Source organism: Astatotilapia calliptera, chromosome 2 (genome assembly GCF_964374335.1).
Source record: "Astatotilapia calliptera chromosome 2, fAstCal68.1, whole genome shotgun sequence".
Lineage (NCBI taxonomy): Eukaryota > Metazoa > Chordata > Actinopteri > Cichliformes > Cichlidae > Astatotilapia > Astatotilapia calliptera.
This window is the reverse complement of record NC_137423.1, coordinates 2,025,001-2,043,741: the sequence shown is the minus strand read 5'-3', so window position 1 is coordinate 2,043,741 and position 18,741 is coordinate 2,025,001. Positions and strand designations below refer to the sequence as shown.

The window sequence follows — 18,741 nt, the reverse complement described above, 5'->3', positions numbered from 1 at the left end:
AATCTTTTGTATGCAATTGCAAACTTTTAGTACAGACGGATTTGTATGCGTTTGAATAAACTAAACTGTTTCTTTCCTACAAAATTATTTTAAACTGTTCAATGTTAACGTTGGTATATTATTTCTGTGTGTGTGTTTTAAGGACTCTGAACCACCAGTATGACTACACATTTGACTGGACCATGCTGAAACAGAAAGCCGCTCAGCAGGGGGCCTCCTCCGGGGGCCAGGGCCAGCAGGCACAAACCCCCACAGGCAAGCAAACTGACAAACCCAAGCCTAACATGAAAGGTTAGTAGCAAACAGCCAAGTGACGTTTTTTACAGGCGCCAATAGCTCAGCATTATATTCAGGACTTTTAGATACTGGGTTTATTTTGTTTGTTTGTTTTATTGTTTTGTTTTATTATTAGAATTCCCTATTCCATGCCCCAGTGCCCCTGGAGAACAAACAAGCACCAAATTGGAAATGTACAGCAAAAAGGATATTGTTGCTGAAATAAAGTCAAGCCACATTATAAGCCTGAGGCACAATAATATTAATGATAATAATAATAATAATAATATTGGAAAAGAGAAAGATTTAATTGGAAGCAAAGACGTCCTTGGGGAATTTGACTACTAACTTTGCTGTCATGCTATTCTGTCCTTTTTGGGGGTTGGACTACAGGCTTTCTCTGCTGTCGCAATGTTTTAATACTGACCAACTATCATTCTTGATTCTTCTGCAGTCGCTAACATTTCCTATCCAAATGAAAATGCTGAACATGTTGTGTCTCTTGCTGCTCCATGTTACATGATTGAGATGGTTACACTGTATGGCAATGGCAGCTGTAGGCTGCTGCTGCGTTTGTGTGTAAAAACATTTTTGTACACATTTGACAAATTGAATAACATCAACAAATAGCAACATATCAGGAATTTCAAAAGTGGCTGCATCAGATGTTTTTGCTGCAGCGCCCTGTTTAACAGGGATTTCTCTGCCTCTATCTACATAAAGATGCAAAGGGAACACACGTGCACATATGTACACACAGAGACGTGTGTGCACATGTGTGTACTGTTTGAATGTCAGAGCTTGACATCATTCAAAGTTGTATGTATTTATTTACTGATTATAAGGCTGTAAATTCTGCCCAATACTGACTGTAAATTATGTGCCTTTAACTTCTTCTAAACCCAGATCACTCAAATGCATCATTGTGACAGCAGCATCACGTGGCCCAGTTTGCATTAGAACCCATTTTGGCCCCACCAGACTTGAGGCTGTGACAGTCTTGCTGTAGCAGGACCTCGTGGCAGCACACATATGACCACGAGCATGTTCTTTTGTTGCTCTGTAGTGAAAAATGGCTTTGAGAATAAGACCAGTCTAGAAGGCGCGCAGCATTTAATATCTATCAAGTGATCAGCGTGTTCGTCTGTTGATCTTGTGCTCAACGTTTTGCACACCATAATCTACATGTCATAGTTGGTTGCAGTCACCAGAGGGCAGCTGCTCTCATGCAGTGCTGTTTGTGATGCTACTTTAGTTTAGCTTGTGCTACAGAGAAGACCTGGACTGAGTCATCAGGCTATTGCACAGCCATGTGCCATGTTCCTGCAGGCACAGGAAGAACATGCAAACTCCACACAGAGCTGAACAGCCACATGCAGTTTGTTGCAACAAAGTGGTCCATGTACGCCAGCATATAGAGTACTGACATACCTGTCTGTGGGTGACATGTTGTGGTTCAGGTGAGATGCAATATGTCACCATTTAAAGTAGTTTAGTTTACAGCATGGTTCGATGTAACATTGGCACGCACATGTTGTGCATGTGCACTACCGTCAAGTTTTAGAGCACCCCAGTTTTAGGACGCTGGTTTAGCTCAGCGGGCGACCACGTGCCATACGGCTGAGAGCGGCCGGCCCGGGTTTGAGTCCGACCCACAGCCCTTTCTGCCCCCGCTTTCCTGTCCTTTCTTCACTAAATAAAATATATATGTTGTTGTTTTTTAAAGAGCAACCCCAAATTTTCCAGTTATTTATTGCAATTCAAGTCGTTCAAGTCCAGTGAAGAACTTGAAATGGTGCAAAGGACAGTGGTGAACTGCCAGAGGTTTAAAAGAAGGTAAGGTTGCCTAAGACTAGAAACTGCATTTCAGAATTATTCAAAAAGGCCTTTTTCAGGGAGCACAAAATGTGTTAACAATTTAAAGCTTCTCTGCATCAATGGAGGTTCAAGCCTTGAGAGCTGGTGCTACTAATGCCTACATGAACCTAGTTAGTCAGAACCATGGTGAGCTTGGAAACACGGAGCGTCCAGCACAGTCTCCAGACTTGAACCCCGTCCATTTACAAACTCATGACAGAAAGAAAAATGTTCAGAAAAACATTTAAATAAAAAAGCACAATGCTGCTTCTCTTTTCCACTCTGTTTACAGTGTCTCTGACACTCGACCAAACAACAAATACAAAGATTAAATAAAAAGTCTGTTAAAATTCAAAATGTCTCTTCCAGCCATCATTAAAGGAAACAAACTCAGATGTTAAGTCTTTTGTGTGATTTGGTGCATCTCAAATAAACAAGTATCTGTGTTAATACTGAAACAGGAAGGTGAAATATTCCCTCCAAACAAAACGTCTAAATTCTAAATGCACAAGTCAGTCCGTGCGTGATTACATCGCTCCGCCCATCAGAAAGTCTGTGCCTGCGTCCGTATCGCCTGTCGTCTTTTATTGGACTGACAATTGTCGGTTGGAATATTTTTACACATCGCCCAACTTTAGTCTATAAATTGATTCCATGATTTCTTTTTTAACTCCAGTTTCTTTCATACAGTGAGACATTAAACTGCGTCATTTTCAATAAAAACTGCAAACACTGGGGTGTTCTAAAACTTTGGTAGTGAGCTCACCAAGTGCTGCTAAATATCCTACATTAAATGCATGATGGGAATGCTACATGTAGTTAGAATTTCTGGGTTTTGTAGTTATGTTGGTATAGTGCGGGCTGTGTGGTTAAACATGCTCGTGTTACCTGTGTAGTCTCACACTAGTTGAGAGTATTGATGTTGTTTCAGTAACTCTAGTTTGAAATGAAACCGCAGGTAGCTTGATGGACTTTCCTGGGGAATCCCAAAAGGTCGATGCTGTTCGTCTGGGCCTTTTCAGAGTTGCTCACCTGGATGGCTGAGCATGCAACAAGACGTTTGTAGGGAACTAGCGCTGTAGGACACTGATACACCTCCTGTGTTCTACACCTGTGTGCTGGTTGTAGTTCTTTGCTGCTGGCCTTTTGCTTTCACTGCGCTACATGCTTCCCTCGCTGGTGTGGGTGTTCAGTTTGTCCATCTCTGTGCTCCTGAACAACTGTGGTAATGATGCTTCTGTCTGTCTCCAGGTTTTTGAGGGGTCTGCTCTGAGCAGAGCTCCTGAAGTGTTGGTGACCAGGACTAATAAGTCTCCCTTCCTGGATAAGCGACAAACAAGAAAGTCTTTCCTTCCATCATAACTGTCTATGTAATGGAAATATATAGATTTACACACACCTTTGTCAGCTGTGTTATCTATATATTCATATATGTGTATATATAATAAACCCTCCACTCTGGAAGATTTTTTTTTTTTTTTTGGGCTTTTGGTTTTTTTAGGATGTGGAGGCTGTAGCCCCCCCTCCCCAACACACATGCCCTCCCCCATCCATCCTTCTGTCTCTGTTCTCCTCAGTGTTGACTTTGTTTCTTTGGAAACTGAAGTTGAGATCAACTGACCATTCTTCTGTTTTTCCTCTCCCAGTAGAAACATCTCAAAGCATCTCTTCTCTTCCCATTCAGTTATTTCACTCCCTCCTTTTACCAAATGTTAAACATGTAAGCCTACAACCTGTTCTCCCTTTTGTTTCTTATATAATTGAATGACACACCCCTGGATGTTATTTACTAAAAAAAAATCAAATGTTGATTTTTTTCTTCTGGTTTTGTTTTCCTATGGTGATTAGGAGTTTGCCTGTTAATAAGCAGTGGATGGCAGTCAATGGTAGAATGATACTCCGGCTCTCTCCCTCTCTAGAGCTCTGAATGATAAATCTGTTGTTAAATCTTCTCCATAAATGCCAATAAAAATATTACATAACTCAGAGCAGCACAAGTTCTTATCAGCCACCTTCACATGAAAACTGTAGAAAGCACCAGCCAGGCATGAATGTGAGCGTCTGTTGCTTGGTGTTTGTTTTCCCCAGCAGGCAGCACCGTAAAGAAATCATGTTCACCTGAATATTCGGGATATTCACATGGTATTAAAATCCCTTCTGCTGTTCTTTAGTATACCAACGTGAATTTTTAACTTACTGTTTTGTTTTTTCCCTTGTCCCTTTTTTCGGGCTTTAGGTTCAGTGTGCTGCATCATGAGACCAAACTGTTTAAAGCACCGTCTCAAGATTGAGTCCAAGTTATCACACGTATACCAGTCGCTTGTTAGGTGTATAAAGAACACTGGGAAACAGTTTTTCTTGCTCAGAGATGTCCTTTATTATAAAGATTCAGTGATTATAAAATATATGGTTGTCTTTGATTATTTTTTCTTCTTTTTTGTTTCCAACGGTGGAAAAAGCTTCTCGTCATCATTGAGTCTTATACACTGTACACCGATTAGCACTGTAGCCTCGTACCCAACATTCGACCAAACCACTTATTTCTGAATAAATGTTGAGACGCTTTTGGGTTTTGTTTTTGATTTTGATTTTTTGTTCTTAAGAATGATTTAGATCAGAAAGACTGGATGACCTGCAAAGGTTGGAACTGGGTGTATTTAAAGGCATGTTTCCTGTCGTGCTGTTAATGTAGAAACTATTCATTTATTAACAGTAATATTTAAGTCCAACCTGACTGCATCAAACTAAATCGATCATCTGTGCCTCACCTTGCTACTGTTAGCATGTGACTCTGGAACAACCAGCCTTGTTGTTGGGGATTGGGATGTGACCTGTACAGAAACACAGTGACCTAAACTGCAACTTGTGACACAGAGCACGAATTATAGTTCAAGTTAAGGACGGAAACACTCGCACCGAGATGGACCCTGAATACAGATCAAACTAATGTGAATGTTGGACACGAACCTGACGGCAGCACAGCTGCTGCAAAGCAACAGTGTGCACAACACACGGTGCTCTGTAGTTTGTGTTATTTGAATGTGAGCTGTTGCACACTGTTCAAAACCTGCAGGAAAACCAGCACAAATGATGTGCAAGTTTGCACATTTGTATCATTTAGTGTAAGCAGTTTCCACTGAATGTTTGGATGTGTGTGAGATCCTACTGCAGCTGTTGGGTCGACTTGATGTCTCTGTTTGGGGTCCAGCTGAAACAAAACATAACACAACTTTTCCGTTTGCATAACACGGCAGTACAAACCATGAACGTCTGCACAATCGCCACCAAATATGTGGAATCCTGGTGACAGGAGACCAGATCCATAAATACCGACGTGTCTCCATCCTTTGCATGCTCCATACGTTATACAGAGGTTGTGTTTTTTACAGGCGACCTCCATCAGCCCCCAACAGTCAAACAAGCTTAGTTTCCAATGAGCCGTTATTCCTGGAGAGCAGAGCAGGTAACTCAGTACGATGGGCAAAGTATAAACACGAGTGGACGTCCCAGCAGCAGTCTGATGTGCCTGTTGGTGTTTGTGGTTCCTCGGCTGTTTTTGTAACAACTTGTGACTTAACCTGGAAATCACTGGTATTTTGCACAGCTGTCCTGATGTAGGTTTGACATACCAACACAAAGTGTTTATTTGAACTCCAAACCTTAAGTGACGCTAAATCTAAGAGTAGTTCTGTTGCCTGACCAAAATGTAACCGAAGAACCTTGAAAAGCTGAAGTGACTGCTGAGCATTCTGTTGGTGTTACAAGAAACGTCCCCACTGTTGTCTTTTGGACATGACGAGGTCATTTGTCAGTTCTAATTATGCTCCTGGAACAACATCAGGTATGTTTGTTATGGGGCTGAAACGGCACCAATACAGCAGAAGATGTAACGTGTTATTTTTAACAACACTAAGAGTCAGTTACTGGAACTGTTTGGTTTTACCTTCAAGGTGAGCATCTTTCTCCAGTTACATCAAAAACACTTGGTGGGCCTTTTGTAGGAAGAATGTTCAACAAACTCAAGTTTCCTGTATGTTCATCGTGTGTGCACGAGCAGAGGAAGAGAGATCATCGATATGCTTCGTGATGGCAACAGGTAAGGAACAGCCTCCATCGCACTCCTGTGGACCGAGGAGTAAGAACAAGTGTCAGGAGGAAAGAAGAGTTATTCGTGATGATCGGATGAAGCTAAATTCTACTTTTACATTTGATTTTAAATCAAATTATTCATCTGTAACCCAACAGGACAAAATATAAAAGGCATGAAGTGAAGATCCAATGTGGAGAAACACGTCAGACACATTATTGTGTAAAATGCTTAAAGACAGGACTTTGAGTGTTTCTATTGTAAGCTAATATCAGCCATCGCTGATCGATGGCAGCCACTGTTTCACCTCTAACGCTCCTGTAATCCTCGGGTCACGTTCACCCCGTTCAATTTTTAGCATCCGAAAATTATTAGAAATTTTAAAAAAAGTTAAACTTTTTTCGGCTTCATATTTCATGAGCATAAACTTTTTATACGTTTCCAATGAGCTGAACACATTTTGCATACATCGGTGCTCCTCTGGGGTTGTTTTAGCTGTGGAAAGCATGTCTGTGACCGTGAATCTTTACACCTGCATGTGCGATGTTGGTCCTTTCAGGGGAAACGTTCCCAGGAGAACTTTGATACTTCTGCCGTGTGGCTTGCGAGTCGTTCACATCCAAGTATTGAAGTGTGCGACCTATACTCTCACCTGCTCAGTCAGACCTGATATTTCTCATGCGGCGGTGGGCGGCCATCGTGTGGGACAGACGAAGACGAACAGCCCTGCCACCTCTCCTGCCTGTGGATTGTAACACTGGAGAATCAGTGGCACAATCCACAGGCAGGAAACGTGGCAGGAGCCAAGTTTGTCCCACCAGAAATTATTCTAAGACTAGCATGACCCCTGCACACTGCAAGCATGCACACTGCACATTCTGTGTGCTGCAGTGCAGACAAACATGACTGCTGGACAAGAACTTCATGTCCTGACTACTTAACTGATGCCCCCCCCCCCCCCCCCCCCCCCCCCACACACACACACACACACACACACACACACACACACACACAAAAGCAAACCAACAATAAAAGCACTGTTCAACTCTGCCGTTGCCCATATTTTTTTAAAGAGGAGAGGTGAGTGAAAGCGATGCTGCGGCGCTGCAGCAGAGGGTCTAGGACATAGGTGTCAAACTCTGGCCCGCAGACTAATTACATTTGGCCCGCGAAGCCACACCAAATTACTATCAGAGCTGGCCTACTGGTATTATACAGCTAATGTATATATTGTCTAGTATTAAGCTTTGCTTGTTCCATATTCAGTTTTTCAGCAAAACGTTTTTGAGTCCATAAGAAAAGATTCATTCTTATATCTGGAGGAATAAATATATTTCAATAAATATTACTGTTAGCCCGCGACTTTGTTCCAGTTTTGAATTTTGGCCCACTGTGTGTTTGAGTTTGACACCCCTGGTCTAGGATCAGGAAATTCAGCAGGATTCCTTCTGAAGGGTGGATGTGGTGGATGTGCACCCCGAATTAGAAAAATATGGAGGAAGGATTTTGAAGATGCACTGAACCTAAAATTGAAACTTTGACCTGATGGTGGTGCTAGAGAAAAGGTTATGTCATCACCAAAAACCAGTAGGGTTCATCTACTTGTGGTCATTAATGTTGTCCATTGTCAGTTGTGTATTCAGTGCACCTATACATGCATCCAACAGACCACTTTTCACACAGACAAGTAGGGCAGGGGAGCAGGCAGATCTTCCACCCTGTCTGAGGCTGGGTTTGGGATGCACCAATCCATCCATACTTCAGGGGGTGGACATGTGTCTTTGTGCAGGTTCTGTGTCTGTGGGTGAGCCTGGATCTGGGGCTCATTGAGCTTTGGTTACTCTGGGACATTATTATAAAGAGCGGAGAGGATCTCCTTCCCTGCCACTCCCCACTGGTCGTTGCTTCTGGAACTTATGTGGCTTCAGGGTACCTGACTAGGCCCACGTGGGCACGTGTGATTCATGGACACACGTTTAAGGCTTTGCAAGAGAGCAAGAGGGATGTCACATCTGTGCACACTCACACACATATTTATAAAAGAGAAAAGCAGCCGAGTCGTGAAGCTGAACTTAATCAATTGTGTGTAAATAATCACCATTTATTCAGGTTTGAATGTAGAGGTTTGTCAAAAACTGTCTGCTCAAAGTTCGTGTGCGTGCGGATGTAATTCCTTAAAAGCCAAATCACTGTAGAAACTTGTGGATCGTATCGTACGCACTCGAATCACTTTTGAGGCAAATTTCTCAGCTTAGTTTCTGAATGATCTTGTTAATAATTTCACATCCTCGTTAAGTTGGACTGTGGATCCTGCAGCTCCTGTGACAATCAGAACAACCCCAGGTTTCTCTTCAGCTCTGTAGCCAGGCTGACAGTCAGAGCTCTGTCGAGCCAACCATCCCTCTAACCTTAACTAGTAACGACTTCATGAATAACATTTGAACCATTAGAGAAAAATGGCCAGTAATCATCCCACAGATGTAATATTATTCAATTCAATTCAATTTTATTTCTATAGCGCCAAATCACAACATAAGTCGCCACAAGGCGCTTCATAGATACAGAGAAAAACCCAACAATCATATGACCCCCTATGAGCAGCACTTTGGCGACAGTGGGAAGGAAAAACTCCCTTTTAACAGGAAGAAACCTCCGGCAGAACCAGGCTCAGGGAGGGGCGGGGCCATCTGCTGTGATTGGTTGGGGTGAGAAAAGGAAGACAGGATACAGAGAGACAGAGGTTAATAACAGATATGATTCAGTGCAGAGAGGTCTGTTAACACATAGTGAGTGAAGAAGAAACACCCAGTGCATCATGGGAATCCCCCGGCAGCCTACACCTATTGCAGCATAACTAAGGGAGGATTCAGGGTCACCTGGTCCAGCCCTAACTATATGCTTTAGCAAAAAGGAAAGTTTGAAGCCTAATCTTGAAAGTAGAGATAGTGTCTGTCTCCTGAATCCAAACTGGAAGCTGGTTCCACAGAAGAGGGGCCTGAAAACTGAAGGCTCTGCCTCCCATTCTACTTTTAAATACTCTAGGAACAACAAGTAGGCCTGCAGAGCGAGAGCGAAGTGCTCTAATAGGGTGATATGGTACTACAAGGTCATTAAGATAAGATGGGGCCTGATTATTTAAGACCTTGTATGTGAGGAGCAGGATTTTGAATTCTGGATTTAACAGGAAGCCAAAACAGGAGAAATATTATCTACAGCTGCTCTTAGCACCACTGATGTTAAGTCAGACTCTTTTTCTCCAATCGATCTTTCTGAGTTAACTTCAATAATTACTTCCTCCAAACCATCAACGTGTCTTTTAGACCCCATTCCTACAAAACTGCTCAAAGTCCTGCCATTAATTATTTCTTCAGTCTCTAATAATCAGCTTCGTAGCACAACATTCATCCAAGCACCAGCTAACACTCACACACAGACTCTGATGGTCGGAGAGAAACTTGGCTCAGTATCTGGCCCAAGGACACAGACTGGGGGAGCCAGGGATCGAACCACCGACCTTCTGATCAGTGGATGACCTGCTCCACCTCCAGACCTACTGCCACTTCATACTGGAATTCATAAACTGGAAAAAAGATACCAGTATAGCTGGTTGAGGAAGTTCTTTGATGTCTGCTGAACGAGCAATTAAACAAGTAACGTGTTCATATTCAGCCGTGTGCACAGATGTGTTGATCTGTACATGTACAACACAATGCAACATGCAGGGAAACCGTTGTTGTTGTTGTTGGGTTTATGAGCACAGACAGAACAGAGAAAATTCATAAACTGAATCATTTTCAGCTTTGGATTTATTTTATTTTGTTATTAACTAAACTTCAGTATCTGTATCGCACACATGCAGGAACTGTAGGTGCAGGAAATGGTTAAACTCACTGCAGTATACTGAACATGCAGCGTGTTAGAGGCTGGGGTTAGGTGAACATGGTGTCATCATCCATGTGTGCTTACTGTAATAATTCATTTTGAAGTATTGATGTATATAAATGGTGTTTTTATTTTAAATTAAATTAATTACTTCAGTAATGTTTAAATGAATAAAATAATGTAAAAATGAATTTATTAATGCATATTTTATGGTGCTGTTCATTACTGAAGCACAAGCATCTTTGATGCACATGGCTCTTCTCCTCCATATCCTGCTGCCATGTGCACTTACAGACACTCGTGTTTGAACACAGTGTTAGTCATGTGCAGCTTGGGTTCAGGTCAGGCAGGCTGTTCCACCCAATCACGCCCCTCCACATCTCACCGTTGTTGCCCACATGAGCGCTGAAGTCTCCCAGCAGGAGGCCTGAAACTGTCGTGTGCTGCATAAGCGGCAATGATGGTGAGGTCCCACTCCCCGACCTGAAGGTGCAGGGAACAAACCAGCGAGTCTTCTTCTGGCCTCTGACAGTGGACTCATCTCTGTGCTTGTCCTGCTAGACCTCAGTGCAGCGTTCGATACTGTCGACCATAATATCCTATTAGAGCGATTAGAACACGCTGTAGGTATTACAGGTACTGTGCTGCGGTGGTTTGTATCATATCTATCTAATAGACTCCAGTTTGTGCATGTAAATGGAGAGTCCTCTTCACACACTGAGGTTAATTATGGCTTGAAGGAAAAATTCCCTTTTAACAGGAAGAAGCGTCTGACAGAAGCAGGCTTTGGGAGAAGCAGCCATCTGCACCTCCTCCACCTCCTCCCTGCTCTCGTTGCTGTCCCAGGTGAGATCTGCGCTGTTGTCTGTGAACTTCATGATGTGATTTGTACTAAACTTTGCATCAGCACCCCTGAGGAGAACCAGTGCTTGGTAGAGACGTGGTAGGTGTGTTTTTAACCACGTGTTGCCCGTGAATCAAAACCAGTACAGGAGAAATCTGCTCTCTCTTTCTAGTCCCTGTCAGGACTCTTGCTGCAGCATTTTGGATCAGCTGAAGGCTTTTCAGTGAGTTTTTAGGACATCCTGATAACAATGAATCACAGTCGTCCAGCCTGGAAGTAATAAATGCATGAACTCGTTTTTCAGCGTCACTCTGAGACAGGATATTTCTAACTTTAGAGATGTTGTGCAAAAAGAAATCAGTCCTACATATGATGATGGATGTCCAGGTGTGTGTATGACAGCGGTGTGCTAAGACTGTGACACACCAGCACTAACAGAACAACCTTTGATGTTCTGGGCCGTGGCGGTCACGTAGATGAAAGTGCATTTAGTGGATTCTTCGTGTTTGCTTTGCAAAGACAACGAGGAGCAAAAAACTGTGCAAAGCACAATTAAAAATACATTTTCTGAAAACAAAATGTAAACAGGAGCCAGGACCTGTGCACACACTTGGGAACCTCAGCAATAACTATGACCGTTCAGCCTCCACGTTCAGTGCATTACAGTGAGAGGTGCTGTAATCCATGGAACCATGAAGCCTGCTGTGCCAGGAAATCCTGAAGGATTATATTCAGTCATCGGTTTCAAACGTGTCAGCGAGCGTCCTGGTGATTGAGGTCCTTTGACATAACTCAGTGAACACGAGTACCTCACGACTCCTCCACAGAGACGTGAAACACTTAATGCCTGATTTATATTCTCGCTGCTGAGATATCAGGTTTAGGAGGCGATGACTTTTTCACAAGCAGCTTTGTCTAGTGTTGTTTTAATAAATAAAAAGGAGAGAAGACAAAGAGACGAGGCCAGTGTCAACATCACAGATGCAGCTATAAGAAATAATAATATGATAATTCTATAATAATTCTTAGACCTGCCCAGTGAAGTCATTGTACCCCCTCAGCTGACTTCTTTTGCTCATTTTGAAAGTTCAAGCTTCATTACTCGGTGCTTCTGCAGACGTCGGGGTAACCAGCGTGGCTGAGAAGGCCGCTGAGCAGATGCACGTGTGCAGACTGTGTGCAGCACATTTTTATGGAGAGAAATATGTGTCAGGATTGCAGCTGTGTATAATCCACAGGAGTAAACCCACATGGCAAAGGGCTGGGATTAAATCTGTGTGTACTTCCTCCCACTGAACTGAAGCAGAGCAGTTGAAGCTATATTGAAATGTATTAGCTTCATTTTCTAAACCATTTCTTTTCTTTGCTGAATGAACTTTGTTTACATGATTGAGATAAATTAACAAACATATAAAACGATTTTACAAACGCACACATCCAAACCTGAACAAAGACTCGCAGTTTATTAAGCTCAGGAATCATAGGGAGCTTTCTGTGCACACAAACGTCTGAAACCGCAGGAACTTTCGCCATAAACACGCATGGACGAATCGCCTGATACGCACAGGTCACGCCGCGCGCCCACGTGGGGTTTGGGGACAAATTCGCACAGATCCACAAACGTGAGCTGCTTCCCAGTTCCACTGTAAAACTGGGACATCTGTGCTTCCACTGTGTACCTGTGTTTTTCCCCACAAATAAAACCAAAACAAAGATAGAAAGCGCGCTTCAGCAGTCACACGGTTTAAACCACCTGCTGCTACGTGCTGGACACAACAAGTACTGAGCATGGATCATCCTCTGGAGCATATCTGACCTAATCTCTGTATATTTTATTTAATCTGTGTAATGTGGAACAAACGTTAATCTTACTGTTCTGTAATAACTGCAGGCTCACATTAATAATCATGTTTTTGCAGGTTCTCATACATCTCACTGTGCGGCAGGCTGCGCTGTGTCTATGAGCTGTTCTGTTTATTACAGAAAAGAAAAAAAAGAAACGTACACACACAGAAGTTCACGGGGGGCTCCTGTCGCCCACCCCTCTGGTAGCACCCCTGGATAGCAGTAACATGTAGCCCCATACGGCTCGTGGTGAAGAAACGTGGCTCGACACTGAGCTGTGTGGCGGCTCCACCACGAGGGGAACAACGTGTCACCGTTTGTGTGGATGTGACTCCCGCAGCTCCAGCTGGTTTGGACCAGGTCGCATCTGTGGTGCTTCCTGCTGCAGCCTAATGTTTGATCACGTTCAGCTTCATCACCATGTCTGTCATGATGTGGTCATGTGTTCAGTTAGTTACTTATGGACGCAGGTGATGCAAGTATATACTCCTTTGTTTGGAGGCACTGTACTTGTACTTGTTTATATTTTCTGTTACTGCTTTTCTTCCCATTCATATGGAAACACGTTTCATTGTACTACACTGGAAAACCTAATGTTGACATCATTAAGGAAGTAAGAAGCACAGCAGACATCAGCAGCTGGAACAGTCACGAGGACTTTTCTTTATTGTTTCTGAACAGACGAACAACATAGTACTCCAGCACAGGCGGGATCATGACACACACACAAAAACGCTTCATATTCAGGATGAAATCTTTTTAAATAAAATGTAAAACCAGTTATTCTTCCATCTTCACCTAACGACGTGTGACAGTAAATATTTCTCCATCACGGTAACATTACAGCCGCTCCTCACTTTGGTTTCTCTTGTGTTTAAATAACACATGAATTCAAAAGTCAGTCAGTGCAAATAATCCGTTTTATTATACAGTTAAAGCATAAAGGATTGCTGATAAGCCCCACCCCCAAGAACAGTATTTCCAGGAATCCCCCTTTCTGATAGGTCAAGGGATTCCTGGGAAAACTGGACCCCAGGAGAGAGGAGAAGAGGAAGGTACAGTTTGTTCTCAGCTTGTTTCCAATTTCGTTTGTTCTTGAAATGGGACAAAGCAGCATTGTTAGAACTGGAATAGTTATAAATTCAATTTAATAGTCCAGTCACCTAAAATCCACAGCCATGCCTGCAGCTGCCTCCTTTCACAGGATCCGGGATTTTTTCCTATTCCAGCAGCAGGTCTGTGGAGACCTGCTGCTGGGCTACGTGTCCTGGTGGTGGATATGTTTAAATTGGTATTTGCGCCCTCCGTCCCGAGCTACAGTGCTTCATCTCAGACTACCAACTGACCAGAGATGCAGCACTGCACCATGGGCCGCAGGGATGGAAGGAAACTGCAGAAACACAGAGGGAAGCAGTTTAGATATGAATGAAAAGAGAGGACCTCAGAACACATATAGACGAGTCACACTTTCACGGTGCGTGTGTGCGTGTGTCTCTGTGTGTGCATGCGTGTGCATGTGTGCGTGTGTGTGCGTGTGTGTGCGTGTGTGTGCATGCGTGTGTGTGTGTGTGTGCATGCGTGTGCGTGTGTGAGAGTGTGTGAGAGTGTGTGTGAGAGTGTGTGAGAGTGTGTGTGTGTGTGTCTCTCTGTGTGTGCATGTGTGCGTGTGTGTGTCTCTCTGTGTGTGCATGCGTGTGTGTGTGTGTGTGTCTCTCTGTGTGTGCATGTGTGTGTGTGTCTCTCTGTGTGTGCATGTGTGCGTGTGTGTGTCTCTCTGTGTGTGCATGTGTGTGTGTGTGTCTCTCTGTGTGTGCATGTGTGCGTGTGTGTGTCTCTCTGTGTGTGCATGTGTGCGTGTGTGTGTCTCTCTGTGTGTGCATGTGTGTGTGTGTGTCTCTCTGTGTGTGCATGTGTGTGTGTGTGTGTGTGTCTCTCTGTGTGTGCATGTGTGTGTGTGTCTCTCTGTGTGTGCATGCGTGTGTGTGTGTGTGTGCATGCGTGTGCGTGTGTGCGTGTGTGCGTGTGTGCATGTGTGTGTGTGTGCGTGTGTGTGTGTGTGCATGTGTGTGTGTGTGTGGAGCGACTGACATGAAGTGCAGAGTTCAAACATTTCTGCAGGAATAATCGAGCCAGAGATGATTTGATTTGGTAGCTGTGCACCGGTGTCCCGTACTGGTTCAGCTTCTGTGTGCACGCAGTCACACACATCGTCTCAGGTTTTGGAGTTTTGTGCACCTGAAACACGTGAAAGACATCTGCAACATACACGAGTAGAAACAGAAGACGCCCTTTACAACGGCCTCCTCAGTAAGCGAGGAGTGGATTCTGCTGTGGCCTGGTCCTGGTCTGTGACACGGGAACATGCCGCTGCTGTTTGGGCCAGTCTCAGAAAGCTGTTCATCTCTCCCACAGTTTGGATGAGAGCTAAAACTCTGCCGAAGGCTCGGGATGGACCGGCACGTTACTCCGGATCCATCTGAGAGAACTACTAAGCAGTGATTATTCATAGAATTCCTTTTTCCGAGCTGTTCATCCATCAAAGGAAGGTGCAGCAGACTGAGACACTTAAGGCAATGGGAGAAGCAGAGGCCGGGTGTTTTCCACAAATGTTCTGACTCTGCTCAGCTGGAAACTCCCAGTCTGACCATATAAGGCAAGTCTCTTATTTTGAGGATCATGGAAAATGGGATCACTGCTTTGGATAAACATTCCCTCTTCCAGTCTGCGATCGCTCCCACTGATAGTATGTGACCCCCCCACCCCCCAACCTTCACCCGCACCTCCTCCTTCGGCAGCAACATTCCCTTTTCTAGTCACACCAGTAAAAGACTCACTTAAAAGGCAGCAGAGAGAGGAGGTCTTTATCTCACTCAGTCCTGCTCCGTGTGCGTTTGGCTCAGCACGACCATATTAAGAAGAAAACCCAGCTGTTTGCCTTTCTCACACACAGTGGCTGGCTGTGTGTGAGAAAGGCCACAGTCCCACAGTGGCTCATATCTGAAGAGACGTTCTCCACAAATGGATTCACATCAAAACAACGTTGCAAAGACATTTTGGTGCACTTTGCATTTAAATGACAGAAATAAAGTTTCTCCTGATAAACTGAACATTTGTGGGGAGCAGCGGTGGTTTTTGCCATTTATCAGATGCTTCTGCAGTTTGCTGTTGCTAAAAAAAAGCCCAATAATCTCTGAATATAAGAGCATGATGAATAACATCTTTACATCAGCGACCCAGTCTGAACTAATCATTACATGTTAAGAAAGCTCGTCTGTAATCAGTGACGTTTAGCTGCTGGGAATCTGTGTGTGTTTAGACAGAGTGTGATAACAGTCAGAGCCGTGTCTTATGCTAAGACAAACATTGCCAAATATGGTCTTCTTTCTCTTCCCCCTGGCTCCCTAAATCACACACAGGAAGCCCCTCTCCCCATCTGTCACATCCTTACTCGAGTGCCCCCCCCTCTCTCACTGACAGGTGACACCTATGTTTGTGGAATTCATCTTTTTTCAAATAAAAGCTGCAGGACAGCCTCGTGTAGCCAATGAAATGGTAAACAAAGTCACACAGTGTGCAAAAGCAGCAGGAGCCATAAAAGAAGCTTAAATCATCATTACTACCAAAAATGGTCATGTGCATGTGAGCACCGAGGCGAGCTGGGTCCTGATCAGCTGACAGTGTGGCCTCTAATTAGGGAAGAATCAGGGAAAGCAAACATACGAAGGAGTCGTGGTTTCTTCAGCCTCCCACCCTGAGAACAGGAACCTGAACGAGAAGAAACAACCACTTTGGACAAATATCAGCTAAAAACATGGCAGGACGTTAAACACTGTAAATATCTACAAGTATTTAATCTAAACGTTTGTGTGGGCTCTGCAGAGTTACATGACCCCATCTGACTTTTGTGTGCAGGCAGGAAAAGACGTTACAGCAGCCGACGCAGCGTCAGCACCACAGACACCTGAGGCGAACACGCGGCCGCTCGAGCGGCTTTTTACACATTAGGATCAAAAGACTCAAAGTGTGACATTTGTGTGAAGACGAATGAAGAGCGAAAAGTATAAAAAGCACAAAGTGCTGCCTCACGAAACGTCTGATAATTATGGGATGTATTGCTGCGCGGCAAACGGGTAACAAACGCAGAGAAGCATCGAAAATCTGTGTGAACAGACTCTGGCTTCCCACTTCACAGACCCACTCCCACACCACCAGCATCACCACGAACCCCCTCGCCTTCCATGTGAAAATTGTCCTGGGAATCGCTGCTCTTTGGTCCCACAGGGAGCGTCTGAGTGTGTACAGGGGGTTATGTGAATGTCCTCCTAACTACCCTTAAGAATTTTGACTCCTTGGGAAATAAATACAGCATTTCCTCCCTCTCTCTCTGCCTGCACACTTTCTCACGTCCGTCACGGACCTCACAGGGGCGGCAGCAGCACGGGCTCATTAGGTTTTCCTGCTGTGACCCTGCCTTACAAAGAAAACCAAACTGGTAACCTGCAATGGATAAAGTCAGTCTGCAGCTGTCAGTGTGATTACGCAGATGAAAGCTCTCCTGTATTACGGCCCAACACTCAGAGAGAGAACAAGGTAACTGAGTGAAAGTAAGCAGTGCTTCATTAAATGCATGAATCTTTATCAGATGGATTTAATGAAACGTGTTGTTCTCGTTTGCACTTCTCCATAAACTTTATTAACAGCTAAACTGGGAATATATGGGGAATGCTCTTACCCAGGCTGTTGCTTCCACATATTCTCCTCTTCCATCTTTTCTCACTTACCACAACAAAGCAGTGTCCTGAGGAAAAAAGCAGAAATTAAGTGCTTTGCATTCATGAGTATTTTGTTCCTGTGACCTTTTCTTTCATCACACTGCTTTATACACCGACGCTTTCACGGGGATCACGAGCTTCAATCAATCAGTGATCACATCATTGAGGTTAGAGACATCCGGCCTGGGAAAGCAAACGGTGCGGTGAACCATCAGGCTCCTTGGTACACAGATGATATACAAACACCCTGTTAGAGGTTCCTGCTCGGTGGACCTTACAATCGCCTCAGCTTGTGTCTAATAACAGTGGAGGAGCATTCATTCACATCTAGAAACAGCAATGTGCAGGCTACTGTGTCCTCCTGCTACGATACAGATACACTCAGTGTAATGTTGGTGTAACAAAGAACTTCCTAAAGGCTGCAAAGCAAAAATCGCTGACTTTTTAAAACAGCGTAACAGAAGATGTTCAGTTGCATCGTTACAAGATTACAGGCAGTCAAATATCGCTGTGACATCAACACGTTCCAGACCACAGTGCCCGAGAGACATCGCCAACATCATACCTGACGCTCTGCTGCAGGTCGGCGAGCTGCGGCGCCGCTGGGCTGATGAGAGGACTCTGCTTTTCATCTTCACTCGCCGGGTGCTCAGCGTTGCCTGGTGAAAGTAATTAACTGCCCTTTACTTTGGTTGTGTCTCTTGTTTGGTAGCTGCTGGTGATGAGGTCACAAACGTATCTGGCTTCCTTTAAAATTCCCTAAAGTTAAGATTTTTTCCACATTAAGTGGGAGCTCGTGGCACGACTGCTCATCAGAATGGGTCGCCCTCTCCTCCCGGCGTCTCGCTCTTATGAAGCTGAGACATTCCACTGTTACCTTGTATGGCTGTAAGAGGATGGGCCATACACCAGGAAATGCCCCCTTAGGATATTACTGATTGGATAATATTAGAGGAACCAAGGATCCTCAGCTAGGACCTGAGGAGATGGAGAGACAGAAGATAGCAGAGAAGAGAGGGAGAAACAAAGGAGTGGAAGAGGAAGTGGGGAAAGGGTTGTGACAGGAGCAGGAAGCTGAGAAACCAGGGCAACTGGAAGAGAGAAGGGGAGGTGCAGCCAAAGGGAGGCGGGAAAACTGGGAAGCGTAAAAGGAAAAGCAGGAAGAAAGAAAGTGAAGT

At 44.2% G+C, this 18,741-nt stretch overlaps 1 protein-coding gene and 3 long non-coding RNA genes across 7 annotated transcripts in view; 2 read left to right on the top strand and 2 right to left on the bottom strand.

The window, feature by feature from the left end:
- csnk1a1 (casein kinase 1, alpha 1) overlaps positions 1–4,538 on the top strand; it is a 28,351-nt gene extending 23,813 nt beyond the window's left edge. For 2 of the 4 annotated variants that reach the window (XM_080308921.1, XM_026181574.2), the window contains 2 exons: positions 143–255; positions 3,385–4,538. In XM_080308921.1, coding sequence (XP_080165047.1) covers positions 143–255; positions 3,385–3,392 — 121 coding nt within the window. In that variant the 3' untranslated portion in view covers positions 3,393–4,538. Of the gene's footprint in view, positions 1–142; positions 292–3,384 lie in introns of all 4 variants that reach the window. The other 2 variants (XM_026181584.2, XM_026181555.2) reach the window with 1 other exon arrangement.
- A 1,615-nt stretch (positions 4,539–6,153) lies between these two features.
- On the bottom strand, positions 6,154–7,013 carry LOC145432248 (uncharacterized). The gene is made up of 2 exons (XR_013912530.1): positions 6,873–7,013; positions 6,154–6,254 (listed from the first exon to the last, which is right to left on the bottom strand). It is a non-coding gene; the product is annotated as an uncharacterized LOC145432248 (long non-coding RNA).
- A 6,413-nt stretch (positions 7,014–13,426) lies between these two features.
- LOC145430029 (uncharacterized) overlaps positions 13,427–18,741 on the bottom strand; it is a 5,431-nt gene continuing 116 nt past the window's right edge. Inside the window, exons 1-3 of the long non-coding RNA XR_013910404.1 lie at positions 18,129–18,741; positions 17,524–17,589; positions 13,427–16,556 (exon numbers count right to left, since the gene is read on the bottom strand). The exon at positions 18,129–18,741 is cut by the window's right edge and continues 116 nt beyond it. This is a non-coding gene — a long non-coding RNA (uncharacterized LOC145430029). The remainder of the gene's footprint in view (positions 16,557–17,523; positions 17,590–18,128) is intronic.
- On the top strand, positions 16,467–17,172 carry LOC145430030 (uncharacterized). Its single transcript, XR_013910405.1, has 2 exons — positions 16,467–16,622; positions 16,704–17,172. It is a non-coding gene; the product is annotated as an uncharacterized LOC145430030 (long non-coding RNA).